Source organism: Malaclemys terrapin, chromosome 2, assembly GCF_027887155.1.
Source record: "Malaclemys terrapin pileata isolate rMalTer1 chromosome 2, rMalTer1.hap1, whole genome shotgun sequence".
NCBI classification, from domain to species: domain Eukaryota; kingdom Metazoa; phylum Chordata; order Testudines; family Emydidae; genus Malaclemys; species Malaclemys terrapin.
Window position 1 is genome coordinate 67916365 of NC_071506.1, and position 19642 is coordinate 67936006.

At 40.5% G+C, this 19642-nt stretch overlaps 1 protein-coding gene across 1 annotated transcript in view; it reads right to left on the reverse strand.

Moving 5' to 3' along the window:
• Window positions 1-19642, reverse strand: part of RP1 (RP1 axonemal microtubule associated) — a 258962-nt gene that overhangs the window by 32017 nt on the left and 207303 nt on the right. The window contains exons 44-47 of the mRNA XM_054020164.1: window positions 19195-19447; window positions 16127-16362; window positions 13615-13741; window positions 11627-11775 (exon numbers count right to left, since the gene is read on the reverse strand). Of these exons, the coding sequence (XP_053876139.1) occupies window positions 11627-11775; window positions 13615-13741; window positions 16127-16362; window positions 19195-19447 (765 nt within the window). The remainder of the gene's footprint in view (window positions 1-11626; window positions 11776-13614; window positions 13742-16126; window positions 16363-19194; window positions 19448-19642) is intronic.

The window sequence follows — 19642 nt, forward strand, 5'->3', positions numbered from 1 at the left end:
TACAGGATGATGGATGCTATCCTGGGAAATGGTGATTCTGAAAAATACTTGGGGGGGGTGTCACAGCAGGTAACCAGTTGAATGTGAGATCTCAGCTGTGACTACAGGTTAAATGGGATCCTTGGATGTATAAACAGGGAAATACTGAGTGGCAGTAGAGAGGTTATATTACCTCTGTACTTGGCACTGGTGCAACTTGTACTCAGATACTGTGTTCAGTTCTGGTGCCCACACTTCCAGATGGATGTTGAAAAATTGGTGATGGTTCAGAGAAAAGCCACAAGAATGGTTAAGGGATTGAAAACATGCCTTCCAATGAAATTGTCAAGGAGTTCAATCTATTTATCTTATCAAAGAGAAGGTTATGGAGTGACTTGATCACAGACTATGTACCTACACAAGGAGCAGAAATTGGTATTAGAGGGCTATTCAGTCTGGCAGTCAAATGAATAACAAAATGTAATGGCTGTAAGTTGAAGCTAGACAAATTCAAACTAAGAAATAAGGTGCAAATATTTAACAGTAAAGGTAATTAACTATTGAACAACTGCTCCATCACTGGAAATTTTTAAATCAAGATTGGATGTTTTTCTAAAAGATATGGTCTAATTGAATTACAGCTGTTAGACTTGAGGCAGGAATTAATACAAGAAATGCCTATGGCTTGTGTTAAAATAGAGGTCAGACTAGATAACCAAAATGGTACCTTCTTGCAATAAAAATCTATGAAATCCAATCCTATAACCACTGTCTCTGGAGCTTAACCTGTTCAAAGATAATCTCTCTCTTCTGTCTAACAAGCAGCCATTCTTATAGACCCTCCCTATGGAAATTATTCAATATGAATGGGAATTAGCAAGGTCATCATCACTGGCTAATGGCTTCTTCAATAAAATGTTTACGAGTGTTTGGAAGGCTGCTGTGCTGATTCTGAGGGATGTGTTGCTGACCTCAGTGTGAAGTGGTTTTCCCTACTATCTTTCATTAACTAAAAGGGGCACAGAACCATTTGCTCATTTCCTGGAAGACTGGTCCAAACTGGGTCAGTGAAAGCAGCAGAGTTTTCCCTTGCTGGTATGGCTTTGCATCCACAGTGCTGGACTGATTGTCTCAGATTTGATTAGGGTTTTCTGTGATTGAGGAAGAGAACTCCCAACAGCATGAGGTATAAAGAGCATGAAATCATATGAAGAAGTTTTGGATTGATTAGTTAACCAACCATACTGAACAGTCCAGTATGTTGCAGAGGCTACAACATGAACAGCTGGTCCAGATTTTGCAGAGGCTACAGTGGAAGAGAAGGAGGAACCCTTTGTGGCTTCACTAAGTTGTATAGAGTTGTACGAATTCCTTATCAAATTATTGCTGGCCTGGCCTAGTGGGTGATTGCTCAACTCCAATAGGAGAGGAGTGCACTACACTGTCAAAATTTGTGTTCCTGTGAAGCCTGGCAGCGGCCTGATATTTTGCGCAGACTCCTATAACTCTGGACTTACGTTTGCTGTAGTTAAGGTCTCTATCTTTCTTCCTCTCCTAAACATTTTTTTTTTTAACAACCACCCTCCTCCACCATCCTACTCTCCATTGTGCCCGTTTCACAGTGATTCCTGTCCTCTGTCCTATTATCCCTTTCACTCAATGGCCTGGTAATCCCAGCCATTATGGTTGCTGACCACTGTAACTTGGGCCATACATGACATTTGGATCAATAGCACTTTGCAATTTTATAGTTATTATACTGGGTACACTTCTCATGAGAGCCAGCATGTTGCCAGTGGTTAGCAAACTGTGGTATCTAAGGGTATGTCTACACAGCACCTGAAAGCATGCTTCCCAGCATGGGTAGATAGATGCAGGCTAGTGCTACTTGAGCTACTGCACTAAAAACAGCAGTGTAGCTAGGGCAGACTGACAGCAGCTCAGGCTAGCTACCTGAGTACTTAACTGCGGGGTCTGAATACCTTTGTGCTCAGGTGGCTAACCCAAGGTGCTGCCCACACTACCACAGGCTACTCTGCTATTTTTAGCCCACTAGCTCAAGCACAGCTAGCACGTCTGTCTACATGTGCTGGGAAGTATGCTCCCTGCTGCTGTGTAGACATATCCTGAGATATATCATGGTATGACACTGCTGACAAATTATGACTTTTTCATGGTGACCATCATTGTGCTTCCAATATGATGTCCACTTTTTAGTCCATTTCCACCAGGTGTGCTTCCCCCCCCCCAAGGTAATATTTAAAAATTGACAATTCTTAATCCATAAACAAGCAATGAAACTGAACACCAACAATCACCTCTTGCTAACAATTTTTGTGTGTGCTGCAGTTACCATGGTACCAACCTGAGTGGTAGGTATCTAAATATAGGGCAGGAGAGAGGATATAATCTCTTTCCAACAACCAACAGAATAATATGAGTTCAAAATGTTCATGGAGATTTTCCTTTTTCAAAAATTTAAAGTAGTTTAATCCCTATATCCATTGCACATGAAAGTGGTAGATCTTTAAATATTTGTCTTAATCTCAACATATGATGTGTAACATTTGGATTATTTTGGAGTGCAGGATTGGTTTGAAAAGAAATCACAATCTGAAAGCCAAAGTATGGATAATTCTCAGCCATCTGACTGAACATATATCCAACCTGCAGAACGGTGCATAGAAAGGACCCCAGGAGCACATCAGTGCAAAATGGTAGACTCTAGAAGGAAATAGTAGTGGAGCTGCAGGTCAAAATCAAGCTGTTAGGACAGAGCTGGGCACTGAAGTTTACACAATGTCTGCACATGGTTCAAGACAATGCTAATAGCCTGTAAAATCTGCGAGAATTAAAGTCATTCACAAAAGATGAATAAATAGTATTAGGCATACAACAGACTACTGTATAAAGATGTATGAAGGATCATGCCGATTCCCTGTTTGGCACGCACTTACTGCCAGGATGGCCCCTCATGTCAGGACATGGTGCGGCAGGGTTTCTTTTACTCTTTTACTCTGTGCTCCCCGACACACACAATGGGCTGCTGCTTCTGGGGCCTAGTCCTCCAACTAGGTCACCTCTCAGTCCCTTCCCCTTTGGGGTTTAACAGAAAAGTCCAAAATAAGAAAAACCCAAAATCTTGTGGCCTCTAAGCCAAGCCCTCAGCCTCTGTACAGAATTCACAGTTTTTTTGGCCTCTTTCATTCCTGAAGCCTGTACTTCCACTCTCTCCTCTGCGTTCCAGCACCTGGGACCTTGTTTTAGGTGGCTATGGATTGTTCCTTCAATCCATTTTCCAATTCCTTGCAGTGCTTCTACTTTTGCCATGCTTGTCAGTGTCTTCACCAGTTCTGTGGACTCTGCTATCCCCATCTTGGGTCTGTGGTTCCTCAGCGCTTCTTCTTAGCCAGCTATGGAAGTACTTTTTCAAAGCTGCTCTCAAGTCCTGCTCTAGCTGGGTTGTATTTTGAACAGGCCCTCTGTCTCTTGCCTTAAGGCAGTCAGTAGTTATCTCCTTCAGACTGAAGTCTTCCCTACCAGAGCCTCCTTCTGGGGGCTGGAGTTGTATTTCACACAGTTCCTCTGCCTCTTGCCTTAGGGCAGTCACTATCTCCCTCCTTCAGACAGGAATTTCCACCAGCTCTTCTTCATGGAGCTGGGGTTGTGGTTCAAATCCTCTGCAAGGCTCTAGCCAGCTTCTCCTGCAGCTGGGCAGACATTCTCAATTAGCCATCCAGTTTAGAGGGCTCATCAGGACAGCCTTTTCCTGATGGTGTCTGCCTTGCTAGGAGGGAGGAGGTAGAATACTTGCTGGTCCCCTTCCCAAAGCTCATCCCATTTAGCTGGGAAAGACGGGAGCCTTGACCTGCCCACTCTGCAAGGCTTCCAGGCCCTTAATGAGTACATCTACACAGCCTGCAGTAGCGAGCCTCCCAGCCCAGATTGAGACTTGGCTTTGCGAGGTTTGCACTAGCACTCTAAAAACAGTTGTGTATACAATGCTTTGAAGTTGTGGCTCAGGCTCTGAAGCCAAGGGTGGCGGGAGGGCATCAGAACCCAAGCTCCAGCCTGACTGCAATTTCGAAGTGCTGTCTACACAGCTAGTTTTGGAGTGCTAATGTGAGCCTTGCTAGCTGAGTCCATTGACCCAGCTGGGGGGCTCACTGCTGCGATCTGTGTGAACGTACCCAAAAAGAGATTCTTCCTGAATTCTACTTATTCCCAGGACCATCTTCCTCTCTCCCAATATCTCTCCAGTCTTTGTAGATCAGACATCCCAAAATCTAAAAGGGACCATGCCATGGGATGGGGATGGGCTGACCCCTGGACATCACTACCCTTAAGGTGGCAGATCACCTCGTCACACTCCCCCACCTGGATCCTTCTGGAAAGGACATCAGACACCTCAAGATATTGAAGTCACAGGACACTCAATGCCTCACAGAATCAGATGTTTATTTACTTGAAAGAATGATGAAAGATCATCAGAAACTTGACTCTACAACTGAAAGTGTTTTCCCCTTGGGCATGTGGTCAGCTGTGGGGAGCTATTGGAAGTGAGGAGTTCATGTAAATGAATTTCTCTACCACCTGATCACTTCTTCGTTTGATTCATACGGGTAAAAACTTGGCCTCTTAAAAGACACAAAGGCAATTTTAGAAATTTTAAAAAAGAATCCAGCCTTTAATTATCATGTAACTGACAGATGGTGTCCTGCTCCAGTGAAGAAGACATCTGGCTGAATGAAAGGCCCATGTCTTCCATTCATTGGCAATCCATTTGAATAATTTTTATTTTCTGTACATTTCTGCATCACTTAGCTGTTGTTTATAACAATCCTGACATTGTGTTGGACTAATTTTGATCTGATTTCTAATAGAAATACTATTCCAGTTCACCAGCAGATACTGTATAGTCAGGGGAAAAAATATTGCAAGGAAAAGCATATTTTAAAATGTCAGACTAATTGTTAAGGTTCAGCATACAAATTTCGTGACTGTTGTATTCCAAAATACCACACCCCACTATGTCCAGATTCCCTAACTGAAGGGGTGCTCTCAGCACAATATGTGAGTGTGTTGGTCTAGAAAGAGGCACTCCACATTTGACAGTCTTATTTATAAGTGCAAGAAAACATCTGGAAATTTCCAAGAACATGAAATGAACAAAAATGTTGCTGATAAGGCAGGAAACTTACTTGCAGAATCCATTTATCCCTTCTTGTTTACAAGATTCATCTACCACCTTTATTGCAACAATTTTGTTTTCACTGGACATGAAGCAAAATCAAGAGAATTTGATTTTTTATAGCTATTAATCATTCATCTACTGACATAACAATTTCATGCCAGGCTCTAGAATAAACATATGTTAATATTTACCAAGTTTCACTAGAAATGTATGAACACTACGTTACATTTATACATTACTCCTACACCATGCCAAATTAAATAATGAAACAAAAGGAATATGCCTGCTTTGCTTCCTGTGGTAGAAAACAGGCATATCTTTTGACACCCTATAGCATAGGCAAACACCATGAAAGCTTCCCCCTTGCAGTGAAACTCTACCAATTCAGCCTCCATTCTGCATGCAACATTTCTGCTTTTTCAGTTCTGGGCCTCTCTTCAGCCTACCAAACATGTCCACTCACGTAGTGGCTATATGATGTACAGAAATATCGAATAGAGGACACATCAAATTAATTTTCACCTAGGAGCTAAACAGGATTTAAACTCTCAAATGTGCTGGCCCAGGAAATCAGCTATCAGTGAACCACATTCGAAGTTTCAAAAGCTAGAAGACAGGACTGCATCTGTCACAACCCAGGACACTGAGCGACAACTGGCTGCTCCCAACACTGACAAAGATTCTCTAGACTTCTCGGGCTGTCTGGTGAACAACTGTCTCAAACAGGGCCCAATACAGCAACGTCCTGAACTCCCACTGAAGTCAATGGGATTTGAGGGTGCTCAGGAGTCTACTGGAGAACTTCTCCACCATGCAGGATCATGCCAATAGTTTGGTACTGATTTCCACTACTTATTTAGGTCTGCTTTTTCTCAAACTGGCCTCCACGGGTGAAGCTCTTATCCTTTGGGAGGCTGAAGCCAGCAGAAGGACATGGAACAAAAAAGCCCTATATTTTCTTTATTGCGTAATATTTTTTAACCTAAGTAAAAAAAGAATTGGGTGCTGTACACTGAAAGTTCAGGAAGGTAGATCCATGTCCATAATATAATAGTTAGGGCTGATAACCCCTCCTAAGTTTGCCCAACACTTCCCATTATAAGCCCCTGTTTTCAGTTGTTACTTACTTTGCTAAACCTTATCTGAAATTTTCCATGTTAGGTGTCTGCCTCAGGGTGATATATTTTGGAAAAACGTAGCCAAAATGATTCAATGTCTCCAAGAAGAAGGGTAGGGGAAAATAAGTTGTGTTTCCCATGTTAAAACATTCTGATGATCATTTCTTTGAACAGTTAACGCACTCCCAAGGTTAGAAGCAGGGACTTAAAATTTGGTCCTTATGTCAAGGATGTGCTTTTTGCTGTCCCTGTTAAAATCTGCTCAAATTTGGCCAAGTGATAAGGCTCTGGAAGGAGTAACTGGAGGTTCTTTGAGATGTGTAGTTCATTTCTGTATTCCACTGTAGGTGTGCACATGCACTCCATGTGCCCAGATTAGGAGAATTCTTGCAAGCAGCATCCGTTGGTCCACACACGCGTGCTAGTCTACCTCGTGCTTCCAGCTGAAGGCATAAAGGGTGGAGTGGACTGACTGCCTTTCGAGTTCCTTCTCTACCTCAAAATCACTAAAAATCTTCATGATCCTAAACAAACCTCAGCCATAGCTGGCAGAGAATAAAAGAATCTGATGATGAACACATCTGGTATATATAAGCAAGCTCTATAGCCAGTCCATATCTTGTACAGAAGTACTTGACATGGTGTCAGGAGTAAACTAAGAACAGAAACAGAAGGAAAACAGAAACAAAGGTTGCAGGATCTCATCAACATGCCACTCTTCAATACCCCAGAGAACTTTAGCTTTGACAAACCTTCACAATGGACAGATTGGAAGCAGTATTTTGCAACATTTCAAATTGCAAACAAACTCCACAAAGAAACTGGAGATATACAGGTATCTTCTTTAATTTACACTATGGGGAAGGAAACAGAGCATGTTTTCACCAGACAATTCAAGAATCAGGGGAAAATGTTGAACTCTGCATTCTGAAGCTGAAAACTTATTTTGGCAATGCAAAACATGGAAGTATCAGAGAGAGGCTGGTTATTGGGAAAATAGATAAAAACCTTTCACAGCAGCTACAACTGAAGAGAGATTTAACCCTAGTCACAGCTATTCAAATAGCAAAACTGAGTGAACTTGTGAAACTGCAAAATCTAAAGAAACTTGACAAACTTGAAAAACCTGAAACTAGCTTAGAAACTGTACACAGACAGGTGAGTATTCAAAGTCATTATTGTAAAACCCCTGAGGCCAGGAGAGAGAACTCCCAGTCTAAAAGGGACAAATTCCAGCCTACATGCACAAAGTGTGGAACAAGTCATACCCCAAAGAGAGATGATGCCTGTCCAGCCAGAGGCACACCATGTAATATATGCATGAAATATGGACATTTTGCAGCTGTTTGCTGAACCAAAGCAGTCAGGGAGTTGACTCAAATTATACATAATCAAGAGCCACTGTTTCTGGGATCTAGCACTTGTGATGACTCAGAACCTGTTTGGAGAGTGAAACTGAATATTCATGGTAAGACTATTGAATTTAAAATTGACTCAGGAGGGGACATCAGAGTAATCTAAAAAGGGACTTGCAATCACCTTCAACCCCCACTCCTGCCCCAGAGCTGAAGTCACCTGATACACTCTGACTAGCCTCGAGGTATTCTGAACTGCATGGGCCAGTTCACCACAGGAACAACCTATTAAGACAAAAGCCATGCATTCAAGAGTGTATGTGCTCAAATGAACACAGACCAACAACCTTCTCAGCCGCAGTGTGACAATCATGATGGGCATAGTGAGACAGGCAGAAGAACTTGATGGGATATTTGGTGATACTGAACTTTTGAAAGGAGATCCAGTACAAATAACCTTAAGAAACAATGCTAAACCATATAGTGTATACACACCTCTCAAGATTCCTATCCCATTAGTTCATGAAGTGGCAGTTGAGTTAAAGAGAGTGGAGCAGATTGGCCCAATAGAGAAAATCTCTGAGCCACCAGCATGGTGTGGAACTGGTTATAAAGAAAAATGGAAAAATACGAATTTGTGTGGATCTTAAAAGATTTAATGAAACAGTTGTGAGAGCAAAATATACCCTCTGAACATTGGATTAATTCCTCCCCAAAGCGAAGGAAGCTACAGTATTCTGCAAGTTGGATGCCTTGAGCAGATTCTGGCAAATTCCTTTAGCCAAAGAAAGTGCTAAACTGACTACATTTATCATACCCTTTGGGAGATTTTGCTTTCAAAGATTACCTTTTTGGGATTACCAGTGGATGATTTAGTTAGGGATTGGTCCTGCTTTGAGCAGGGGTTGGGACTAGATGACTTCCTGAGGTCCCTTCCAACCCTGATATTCTATGATTCTATGATCTGAAATTTTCAAAAGAAAGATGGAAGAATTGTTAATGAACACAAATGGAGTTGTAATTTTTACTGATGATATTCTGATACATGGAATTTTGATAGAAGAACACAAAAAAATTCTCAATGAAGTCCTAAGCCTAATTAGTCATTCTGGACTGAAGATAAACAAGGAAAAATGAGGTTTTTGCATCAGACAATAAACAAAGATGGAATTAGTCCTAGTCCTGAGAAAGTAGAAGCAATTTGAGAATTGAATGCACCAAATGAATGCACCAGAACTGCGATACATACTGCAGATGGTAAATTATTTTGATCGATACCTGCAAGGTCTTTCTACAGTGACAAAACCATTGACTGAACTGTTAAAGTCCAACACATCTTGGCTATGGGGGCAAAATCAAGACTGCCTTCAAAAGGGCAAAGGAAATTATCTCAACAGTTCCAGTTCTCAAGTACTATGATGTGAACAAACCCATAATGGTCTGTGAGGCTGTAAGCAGCTATGGCCAAGTGGTGTATTGTTACAACAACATGGATCTGAGTGGTAGCCTGTTACATTTTGCTTTTGTACACTCACAGATCCAGAAAAATGATATGCTTAGATTGAGGAGTACCTGGCAAGTGTATGGGCATGTGAAAACTTCTACAGATATCTGTGTGGGCTGGATTCATTTACACTGATAACAGACCATAAACCACTTGTAACCCTCATCAACGGACAAGATCTGGATCGAGCATCACTGAGATGCCAATGTCTATTGCTAAGGCTAATGCGATTTAACACAGTTGCTAAATATGTTCCTGGAAAAAATCTGGTTGTAGCGGACACTGTGTCATGGAGCCCAGCATCACACTCAATTACCCATGACCTCAAAGACAACAAAGACATGCGTGCAAGGCATCCACATACACAGACCAGTATCAGAAAAGAGATTACATCAGTGTAGTGGGGAAGCAGCCACAGCTCTGGCCAGCTCAATGAGGGCCCAGTTGGCCCTTATAAGAGGGCTGGGGTCCAGGAGCTGAAGGAGTCTCTCTCCAGCCCTGGAGGGAGAAGGACTAGCTGCCTGGGAGCAAGATACCTGAAGCAGAGCAGTGCTGGGGAAGGGCAAAGGGAGCTGGGGAGCTCCAGTCTGGTAAACCCTCAGGCTGCAGGCCTTGTTGAAGGCCTATAAAGGATACAGAGATACAGCCCGGGGATAGGTAAAGGCAGCAGGTCCTACCCCTTGCCAATGATTAGTGGCCATTATAGACTGCAGTCTTCCCCAGTGAGCAGGGGCTAGATCAGGAGTCAGCAACGTTTGGCACGCGGCTTGCCAGGGTAAGCACCCTGGCGGGCCGGGCCAGTTTATTTACCTGCTGATGCGGCAGGTTCGGCCGATCGCGGCCCCCACTGGCTGCGGTTCACCGTCCCGGGCCAATGGGGGCAGCGGGAAGCTGCAGCCAGCACATCCCTTGCCCGCGCCGCTGAGGCAAGGTGGATTTAGAGGGTTGGGGTTCCCTGGGAGGGGAGACCCAGAGAGTGGGGGTACTGCTGGGGCAGAACCCCTAGGTAAAGCGACACTGGGGTCCAGGAGGGACACGGGGCCTGAGGCAGGCGAGACACCAGCAGAGGGTACTCCATATGCTGGAAAAAGAGCTAATTCCCAGGCAACCAGCAGGAGGTGCTGTGCCGGTGAGTCAAGCTTCGTTACAATCAGCTACAAGAAGCAGCCCTGACAGAAATGCAACTTCAAGAAGTTCTAATTTATATTAGGGCCAGCTGACCCAAGTATCTAAAGCAGAGCCGTAACTAGCTATTTTTGGGCCCGAGGCAAGAATATAAAATTGCGCCCCCCCTCTCCATATCATTTCATAGTAGTTACTTTGTAAAAAAAAAAAGAAAAATACGTAAATAACAAGAATAATAATGATAATAGAACATTTATTTATTTTAATCATAAGATCCGCGTACAAAATCAACTAATACATATAAGGTGTGCATCATAGTGCATCATGAACTGTGGGCGTCGGGGCTCACAGCCTGGTGTCAGGGCTCTCAGCCATGCGCAGGGGTTGGGGTCAGGGCTCACTTTCACCCCTGGGGAGGACAGACTTATCTGATGAGGACCAGGATGCTGGGCGGGAGGGGACTGGGATTGGCTGGGCAAAGAGATTGGGACAGGGAACTGGAGGATGATGACACTGAGATTGGATGAGAAAGTCAGGAAGGGAAATTGGGACTGGGAGCACCAGTGGGGATGAGGAATGTAGATATGGGAGGGGGTGACTGGAGGTTAGAATTGGGGAGAAGGGCAGATTTGATGAGGAGGCAGAAGGAGGGCTGCAACTGGCTGGACAATGAGACTGGGCACAAGGAGTGAAGGTAGGAGACCAGGACTTGTGCAGTGAGTGTGCAGAGTGAGACTAGTACTTGCTGGGCAAAGAGACTGGGATGAAAAGTCTGAGGAATGGAGACTGGGACCGACTAGGTAAGGAGAATGGAACTGGGATGAAGAGCAAAGGACGGGAAAGAGACAGGATTGGAACAGGGACAGGTTAGAGGGGATGGGGTAGAAGGGGTCACACTTGCAGGGAATGGAAAAAAGCGTCTGTGCCCACTTGGCTGGGAATGGGGCAGAAGTGTCTTGACCCCAAAAGAATGTTTTCTTCCATAGCCTGGTTATTTCTGAGTCTCACCATTCCTCTGCTGTCAGCAAATATCCGTGAGACTGAGTGGCTTGTAATTAAAGTATATATCATAAAGAATATGCACAAGCAGTCAAATTAAGGTTGCACAGATAACCTTAATTCTGGTATTTCCTAATTTTTGAGTGCTTGACTTTGCAATCTTAATAATGTTTTTAATGGAGTTCTATTGTGGGTAATATTTATATCTGTGCGTGCCGCACCCACATGTTGTAAAAGCCACAAGACATCAAAAGCCTAGAAACCAGAGGCCCTATCCAACTCTCAGTCAAGTCAATTAGAATTGGATCAGGCCCTAGAAGAGCAATAGATCCTTTAGAAATGATAACCACACCTTTCCCTTGGTGAAAAGATCCTCTCCTTTCCTTGTCAATTTTCTTCTTCCCGTGTCTCCCAAGAGCCCTCGTAGAGTGACATACACATCTGCATCTGTTCCTGACTCCAAGGATGCAGCCGTAGTAATGTACAGAACATACTCTTTTACTGTGTGGGGGGGAAAAGAAAGAAGTATTGAAGCTTGGACATTTAAGAAATACATTTAATTTAACATATATTATGATTATACTTTTATTTCTGGAGCATTCCTGGCCAAATTGATCAAAGTGCTGTGCAAAATGGTATCATTTTTAAAACTACACTGTAATTAAAATAAAAACCCAATGTGATTATAATTAACAATCGAAACAATTTTTGAGTTGGAAAAAGAGAATGAGAGTAAAAGGTAATAAACAGATCAATACTGATCACTCTAAAATAGCAAACACAACACCGCTGGGAAAAACAAGCTTATTTATTTATTTATTTATTTAGAAGCATAACAAACATACAAAACATCCATCCTAAACTGTAGGTGACCTTAATAATTATTCAGAAGCACAACTAAACATAAAAGGCTCCATCCTGAGCTTTGCTGAAGCCATACTTAGCACAGCTTAGGGAGTGAGAGAGGAAGAAACTGTTACACTTCCTTTGAACCTTGGCCACTGGTCAAAATACGCCACTGCATAACCTAGAGTACCCCCAGGGCTGCTTTAAATTGCACGAGTTTCAGTAATCCCTTAGGGAATGTGCTGCCAGCCAAGGATCTGGAGCAGCACTGTATATTCCTGTCCCGTTCCCTTACTTCTAGCCAACTCCCCCTCATTCCCCTTCAACTAAGGAATCTTTGGCTGTCTTGGTTAATGTAGCTTTAAGTGTTCTTTTTTGTATCACTAGAACAATGCAAAAGGCATTTGGTAAGGGCCGAGGATCTGGCCCAAAGACAAAACCAGAAGTAACCACTCTACTGATAGCAGGAGCCAATAAGACCCCTTGAACACAAAGGGATCAAAATTATGGAAAAAACATCACTTCCTGCCTAACATTACCACTCAGGCAATGTCCCTCTCACCAAAAGGTCCTTTAAAAAGATGAGCTGTGCAGCATCCCCCAAAAGTCAACACATTTGTGCTACTTTGGAGCAAGAGTTCAGGGGAAAGAATTTCAAAGTCAAATGGCTCTCATAGAGAACATCCTGTCAATAGCTTCCTCAATTTTATATCAAGGGAGCTCTGGCATGAATGCCTTCACTGATATTAACTATGGCTATAGGGCTGATGGAGAAAGGTGATCTCTCAAGCAGGATGGTCACAGACCATTTAGGACTGATAGGTTATAACTAATACCTTAAGCTCCACCCAGGAAATACAGGAAGTCAATGCAGCTGAAGGAGCATTGAGGTAATGTCCTTAAGTCCAGGTACCTACTTAAGATACCATTTTCTGCACTAGCTTCTTTTATGTATGGGGTTAGGCTCAAAGCAAAGCACATTACAAAAATCCAGTCTTGAGGTGAGAGAGGCACAAATCACAGTAGAAAGTTTCTGGGGAAACTTGGTAACTGTATCATAAATGAGGAAGGACTTAAATTCCTAGGAGCACAAGAATATATGCATCTTGTGTGAGGTACTATATAACTTCTCCTTATCTGAAATTGCAGCACCAAGAGTAATTTCCCTTGGAATTTCCTTTGTTGTTTGGGGAGGGAGACAAAGTAATATTGTCAAGATAAAAATGAACTCAAATGAGTGCTACTCACAAGATTTTAAATCTTCTTAGTGCTCAGTTTCTGCACTTCTTTGTATTAAAAACAGGAATTAATCATACTTGGAAAACAAAATGCACTACTAAATAAATCGACGGAGTTTCAAAGCAGTGCAGAGGATTTAGCTACATTAACCCATTAAAATGAATAGAAGATGTATGATGAAATCGCTTGCATTGATTTGAAAATCTCAACCATGATACTTGAGCAAATCTTCAGTGTTTTTGTCAAGTAACAAACCTGTTGAAAAATGAAAACCAGCTGTGAGAACTGGAAGTTCAGCCACTGTGCATCCCTCAGCATCTGCAAAGTTCCGAAGAAATGGAAATTCTAGAATTTCTTTAGTTTTTCTGTGTTGAAGTTTCACCTGCACATACAAAAAGAACATAAGCCAATCTCACTATCTGTGTTCTGGGGTTCTCATGTAAACTGTGATAGATAAATAATCTGTAATTTAAGGAGGCATGTTACTGATTAGAGAAAAAGATGAATGCTATTATTCTAAACTGGCCTTTTGAAACTAGTCTTTAACAAGACAGGAGAAGGAAAGGTAGTCAATTGTCATTAAGATCCTGTCAAAACTGTATTTGGAAAAAAAAACTATTTAAGGGACTTCTGGGAAAAAATGAAAATGTAGAAATCTAGCACATCAGTACCATCTGAATCACATGATCTTAAGCATATTTGTTAATTAATGTATTGAATCTCTGTGAATTATTGTATAAAAGAAAAAAGGGATGATAGTGAACAAAGAAAACTGTAGATTGAATTTTAGAAACAATCTTTAACAATGAGGGCTATTAGATTGCGGAATAGCCACCCATGGTAAGTAATGGAAGTTCCCCTGAGTCATTTAAAGCTAGACTGGAAAAAGCACTTGAAAATATACAGAATAATTATGTTTTGACTAGGATATGAAAAAAAAAATGGCCTAATCTTTAATTTCTATATTATCTACCTCACTACCTTTGAAAAAAAATGACCAAATACTTCACTCACTAAGCACAATGTCTTTGGTTAGCAAAAATCATAGGTATGTGGCGTAATTATGTAGGCCTTCAAAGAGATTCTATATTTTCCATAATGTGATTGAAAAGATTAATAAATGAAATGTAGGCTCTGGTATAGAGTTAAACTAAAGAGAATTCTCTCTTTCATACTGATGTCTGTATGTCTGAAAAGTTTCTCGAAAAGTCAGACCTCACTTACTGTGCTTTCCTTCTTCAAGAAGTGGGAAGAATAAAAACTGTTCTTGTATTTTGGTTAATACTTTCTCCAGAAATGAGGCATCTATTATAGTTATTTCTTGTACTGGATATTGTGTTAGAGTGAAGTGAGATAGTTTATTCAAAAACAAACAAAATTATTTTTCAGTGCTTTTAATTACAACAATGATGGGGAGACTTTAATTCTCAGTCTGTTAAACAGCAGAATGAAGCTCCTGACATTTCCCTGTATTGTGAGAGCAAACCCCTAGACTGTGAAGTCCAGTCTTGTATAATTTAAATAAATAGCAATAGGAACACAGGAACTATCGTACTGAGTCAGACCAGTGGTCGAACTAGACTAGTATCCTGTCTCTCATAATAGTCAGTACTAGATGCCTCACATGAAGATTCAAGCATTCCTGCAATGGGACTATGATGGCAAAACCCACCCTTAAGGGAAGGGAAATCCTTTCTAATCCCAGACAGCTAGCACTTTGCTTATGCCCTTTGTATTTTTAATCATACCTAACGTAACTGTGGATAGTCTCATTATCCATATAAATGGTAGTGATCTTCTAACTGAGCTTTGAGTCACTGCCATGACTTAATGCAGTAAAGTAATGCTAATGGGTATCACTATTTGTAATTACCAAGTTTCTATCCTCAATGCATACATTTCCATTGTGATCCACCATGTTTTATAATCTTCCAAAGGCAGTTATAACTTTATCAACAGAATTACTAGATGAATATTTCATATGGAAAAAAAGATGAAATTAACAACTGGCCGAGCAGATAAATGTCAGGTGCTTCATCCTGCAGCTTAACAACACATATTTAGACTGAGAATTAATATTTCCCACTTAATTTTGTAATGAAAATGAAACACAAATATTCATGGACTAAGGTATAATGAAAACTGAAAGTGGAGGGATTCTTTCTTATACACTTCCTTTTATTTTTCCAGCTAGAGTTGATAAGTATCTTTTCTGTGCAGTGTAGTGCCACAGCAATTTTGATGTGATGTGAGGTTTTTAGCTTCAGCATCTTAGACATCAGAGGAAAGATTGTCACTTTTGCTATTCATTTATTTTTCTAGGATGCCAACTTTAATGGCAGATATTTTTGTCAAAAGGCATTTCCAGTGTCTCACTTCATTAGTGGTCTTGGGTCATAAGCCCATAACATGTAATAGCCAATTTGGAATTATGTAAACACTGCCATTTATGCCAGTGGCAATAGTTATGAAAAGATAGCACTGGAAAAGCTATAGACTACGGCACCTCTGTTAGCTGCCCTCCAGAAATCCAACTTAAGTTTACAGAATTTTTGTTGTTCAAACATATTCTAATAAAAAATGTTTTGAGTACATTGTGAAATCACTGCACCAACATTGTTAGCAGATCTACTTACTTTGTAAATGAGAAATGTTATGTAATTTTGAATGTAACTGGAAGCTGCTTCTGGAAATAACTGTAGATTATGAAAAGAAGAGAACTTAAAAATAAAATAAAAAGATCTGGGCTTGCTTTAGTAGTTTTTACCTCACAACAATGCCAGATCTCTCCATTTCTGGCATCTTCTATTTCCAAGCGAACTTTGCATATAGAGGTGAATTTCTTATCTAGTTCCACTGACGTCTGATAAATCTCAGCCTTTTTAAGGGATCCTTTGGGAAATAAGACTGGAATACTTGCACATTTTTCACCACAAATAGTTAAAGACATTTTAGGGCTCATGCTTGAAGCATCACTAGTTGTAACAATGACATCCCAAGTCCCTAGTGAAACAAATCAGTAAAAAATAATTAATTCATTAACTGCACTTAATATCCAATATAGTACAGATGCTTGTAACACGGTGGGTGAGTGAATGACTAACAATTGACTTTCATTTTCCCATTGAACCAGAATCTTGAAATTTGTTAAACTCATTCATTATCATACACTGAGTACACACAGAAATCCTAGATTAGAGCTTTGACCTTTCTACCAGAGGCTACCAATTATCAATCTTTTTCACTGGATTTCAACTGTTCAAGTACCCACTTAAACTAGACTCTTGAAATTTGGTAGGTATGTTCATTCACCAAAGGCCACTGAGAAACACTCCTTTGCTCCACATTTGACATTTTTATTTAGGTCACCACAGTACATCAAGTCCTTCTTCCACAAAGTGGTCATATTAGTTAGTCTCCAATTTGAAGAAATCATGGTCTTTTGGGTTCAGCAGTTCCATTGATCAGATTTTAACAGATGTGTTGTTCATATTGAGAATCCTAATTATGGCCCCTATTCAGGAAATCATCTGTATTCAGGACAGCATATAAGCATGTGTGTAACATATAGTTAAGCATAAGTGCTGTCCTAAATAGTAATGGACTTGAACATATACTTTCCTGAATTGAGGCTATAGAAAACACTCAACAGAGTAGCTGAAACAAGAGATATAAAAGAACTGGAAGATTTCACTGGATATTGAAAAGGAATAGTAATTACTTTTCAAACCAAAGGGGTAGCCTTACACACTCAAAACTCCCACTGAAATCAACATCAGTTTTGGGTGCAGAGGGAATGCAGGATGAGACACCACAGGTTGAAAGTTAACACTAAAATTTTACTCTAATTTGAGACACCACCATTTGGTTTGAATTAACTTGTTTAATGTTTGTAATTAACCCCCCAAACGGCATCCCTATGGGGAGTCCCACTGACATCAATGGGACACCGCATGCTAGCCGAGTGCATTGATGGGTCAGGGCTTAAGGCTGTATGTTTGTCATAGTCACAATTTTTATGACAATAAGCGTGACTTTTGAAGATCTTTTTGGTCACCTGGGCTGGCCCACTACTGAGTATAATTTAATTACTTTTTTAATTTGGCTCTTTATATGCCCAGTGAGCTAGAGTATGGATTGAATCATTTAAAATCATTTTTATTGTAAAATAAAGGATACTTTGCTGAAAATAATTCAGTCAATGACTTCCTGTTTTTATTCTCAGAATTTCCCTGAAAACCAGACTAGGCAGCCTTAACACTATAGGATAAATCCTGAGCTGGTGTAACTTATCATAGTTCTATTGACATCAATGGAGCTATGAATATATCTATATCTATATATGTATATAGACGTAAACGGAGCTAGATCAGTTATACCACCCAAGGATCAGCTCCCATGAGTTCAAAATGTACACACTTCAGTGAAAGAGAAAATTAGCTTTAATACATTTTTAACATTATCTAAAGTAGCTTTTCTATAAATCAAGATGTTGTGATTTGAAGGCTCATACAGGCAACTTTATCAAAGCTACAAATAAATTAAACCAAAGATAGCAATGAAAAGTGAATGAAAGTTAAATGAAAATTTCCTACATCTCCACTGGCACATGGAATGTTGTTTTTCGATTTTATGGTTATTAAAATACTGAATGTTACTTGTCATGAACCTTGGGAACGATTGGTAATTCTCAATCTGGATTTGGTGGGGATAATGTTACATTCTGAGGGCAAGAAGGCAGGTCCTTCTTATGTTAAAAATGGCAACTATATCTTGATGGATTCACTGAGGTTTAGGGGGTCAGTGTTTGTAACTGCTGGTCCTACACTCATGTTTCCAAGCTATTCTGAGCTTCTGTTGCTGCAGCAACATTTCTCTGATGTGCCAGTGTTCCCAAAATTATAACAGAAATCTGCCTACTATACCAAGAACATGCAGCTCAGACTGAAGGATGTACATTATGCTTCCTATGCCTATAACAAACACAGCTAACATACACAAAATACTCAGAGTATAAAATGGAACATACATAGGTCATAGCGTGTGTACAAAGTAACTGAAGTTCTATTAAAATATTGCTGTTTTTTAATGCAATTTCTGATGTCCAGATTGGTTAGGTCTGGGCATGGAGTCTTGTCTGTCATTTGTGGTTCAGATGCCATAAATGGACCCAGATCAATATTTTACTCCCTTCCAAAAGAGATTATGGGAGAGAGCCAGGTACAGTGGTATCGTGACAAAGGGTTAAAGGCTTAAAATGTTTTCAGTGTCCAAATTCTTTCTGAAGTTTCGTCTTCTGTTCATTTCAAATTCTGAATAGAATTCTGGGTTCCATTGATCCCTAAGCTAAATACCATTGAGAATTGGTACCACAGACATACCTTTCAAATGAAAATACAATTCAAACAAAAGCAAAGCTAATGGCAAACATATACGCATATGGTAAAAACACTATGTTCTAAAAGAAATGTTTCATGTCTCTTCACATGACAGTGTTGCAAGAGCCTTCTGCTCTGCATTTCCCGACATATGGAACAACCTACTTTCTTTCTGCCTCATCAACTCAACATCTATTTTCAAATTTCATCTGACAACATATTTGCTGAATAGCATATACTTCTTAATCTCCCTCTTTGTGCTATTATTTTTTTCTTTTAACATTATAACTGTGTTTACCAGCTTTGTACAGTGTTGGGGATACAGTTTGTGTAAAAGAAGCTATGCAGAATAAAGCTGTATTGTATATCAAGTCTCAATTGACCAATCCTGGGAAAATAAACATAAAATACAATCAAATTAGAAGCTTGAATATGTTTTGATGATTTTGCATCTCACCCTGAATATTTCCTGCCAATCTCTCATTTCTCACTTTTCCAAGAAGCCTCAACTCTCGTTCCATCCGTCCATCACCAACTCCGCTGTCTAACCATTGCTGGCATGAGAATACATATTGGCAGTCGCTCTTGCCTGATTCTTGGATGGTGATTCGGTCCAGGTACCATCCAGCTCCATAACCCATATTATTGTGTTCAACTAGCACTTTGATTAACATTCCGAGGTCTACAGCTCCCACAGTGAAGCTATTAACCTGATGGAAAAACAAGTCACAGTGAATTGCACATAATTAATAACACCAGTTATTATTAAAATATATTTAGCAAGGTTGTGTTAGGTAAAATGGATTTGTTTCCATATTAAATCATTCGGTTTTGCTCGTGTCCCTACAGAAGGATGGGGAATTAGACTGATATGCATAATAGGCTGATGTTGACATTTGGAGGTC